The following is a 756-nucleotide window of genomic DNA, read 5'->3' on the forward strand; positions in this document are numbered from 1 at the left end:
AACCGGATCCAGGAAAGGTAGCAGGGCAGTCATACCAAGGATCGACATGGCACCGAGCGAGACACAGCTGCCATTCATACTCAAGAGAAGACAGTTTCCGGTTCTTCTTTCGTTTGCGATGACAATCCACAAGTCACAGGGTCAGTCATTTGACAAGGTAGGTGTTTATCTGCACTACCCAGTCTTTGTGCATGGTCAGTTGTACGCAGCTTTGTCGAGAGTGCGCTATGCAAACGGTCTAAGGGTGTATGTTGCTGACAATGGAGACCAAGGAAAGCATGAGAATGGTAAAGTATACACAAGAAATGTTGTGTATAATGAGCTACTGGAATGAAAGTGATTTATTGATTTGTAACCATAGAACAGTTAGTAGAAAGAAATGACCTGATGTTGCAGTTATACTCAAAAGCGCTATTTTGGTATACTATTCATTCATCACCCGTTTTTCAAAAACGGGATAGCGCAGCTAGTTGAAATGAAGTAGTCAGATATATGATATGACTTGTTGTGATTTAAATGCGATAATTTGTTTGTTAAGCCACAGGGTATGTCGATCTAATTTATTCATTATACGTAAAAGATAATTCTAAGTAATTATTTTGTTTGTAATAAGTTTGTTAGTTGCAAAATATAATTCTGCAGGATCTATTCGCCTCATGTTTACTGTGATCCATATGTATGTATATGTTCATGAGTCTAATAAAAGCGGCAGAGATGAACTGTATGTATGATGTGAACGATAGTGCCAGTAACAAA

At 38.4% G+C, this 756-nt stretch overlaps 1 protein-coding gene across 1 annotated transcript; it reads left to right on the plus strand.

Annotated features, from left to right (window-relative positions):
* Positions 1-118: 118 nt before the first annotated feature.
* VCUG_02735 (uncharacterized protein) lies at positions 119-334 on the plus strand (the record flags this gene model as incomplete). Its single annotated transcript, XM_008077553.1, has 1 exon — positions 119-334. One exon carries the CDS (start codon positions 119-121, stop codon positions 332-334), a length of 216 nt encoding a protein of 71 aa, XP_008075744.1.
* Positions 335-756: the final 422 nt, after the last annotated feature.

This window comes from Vavraia culicis (genome assembly GCF_000192795.1).
Source record: "Vavraia culicis subsp. floridensis unplaced genomic scaffold supercont1.241, whole genome shotgun sequence".
NCBI classification, from domain to species: Eukaryota; Fungi; Microsporidia; family Pleistophoridae; genus Vavraia; species Vavraia culicis.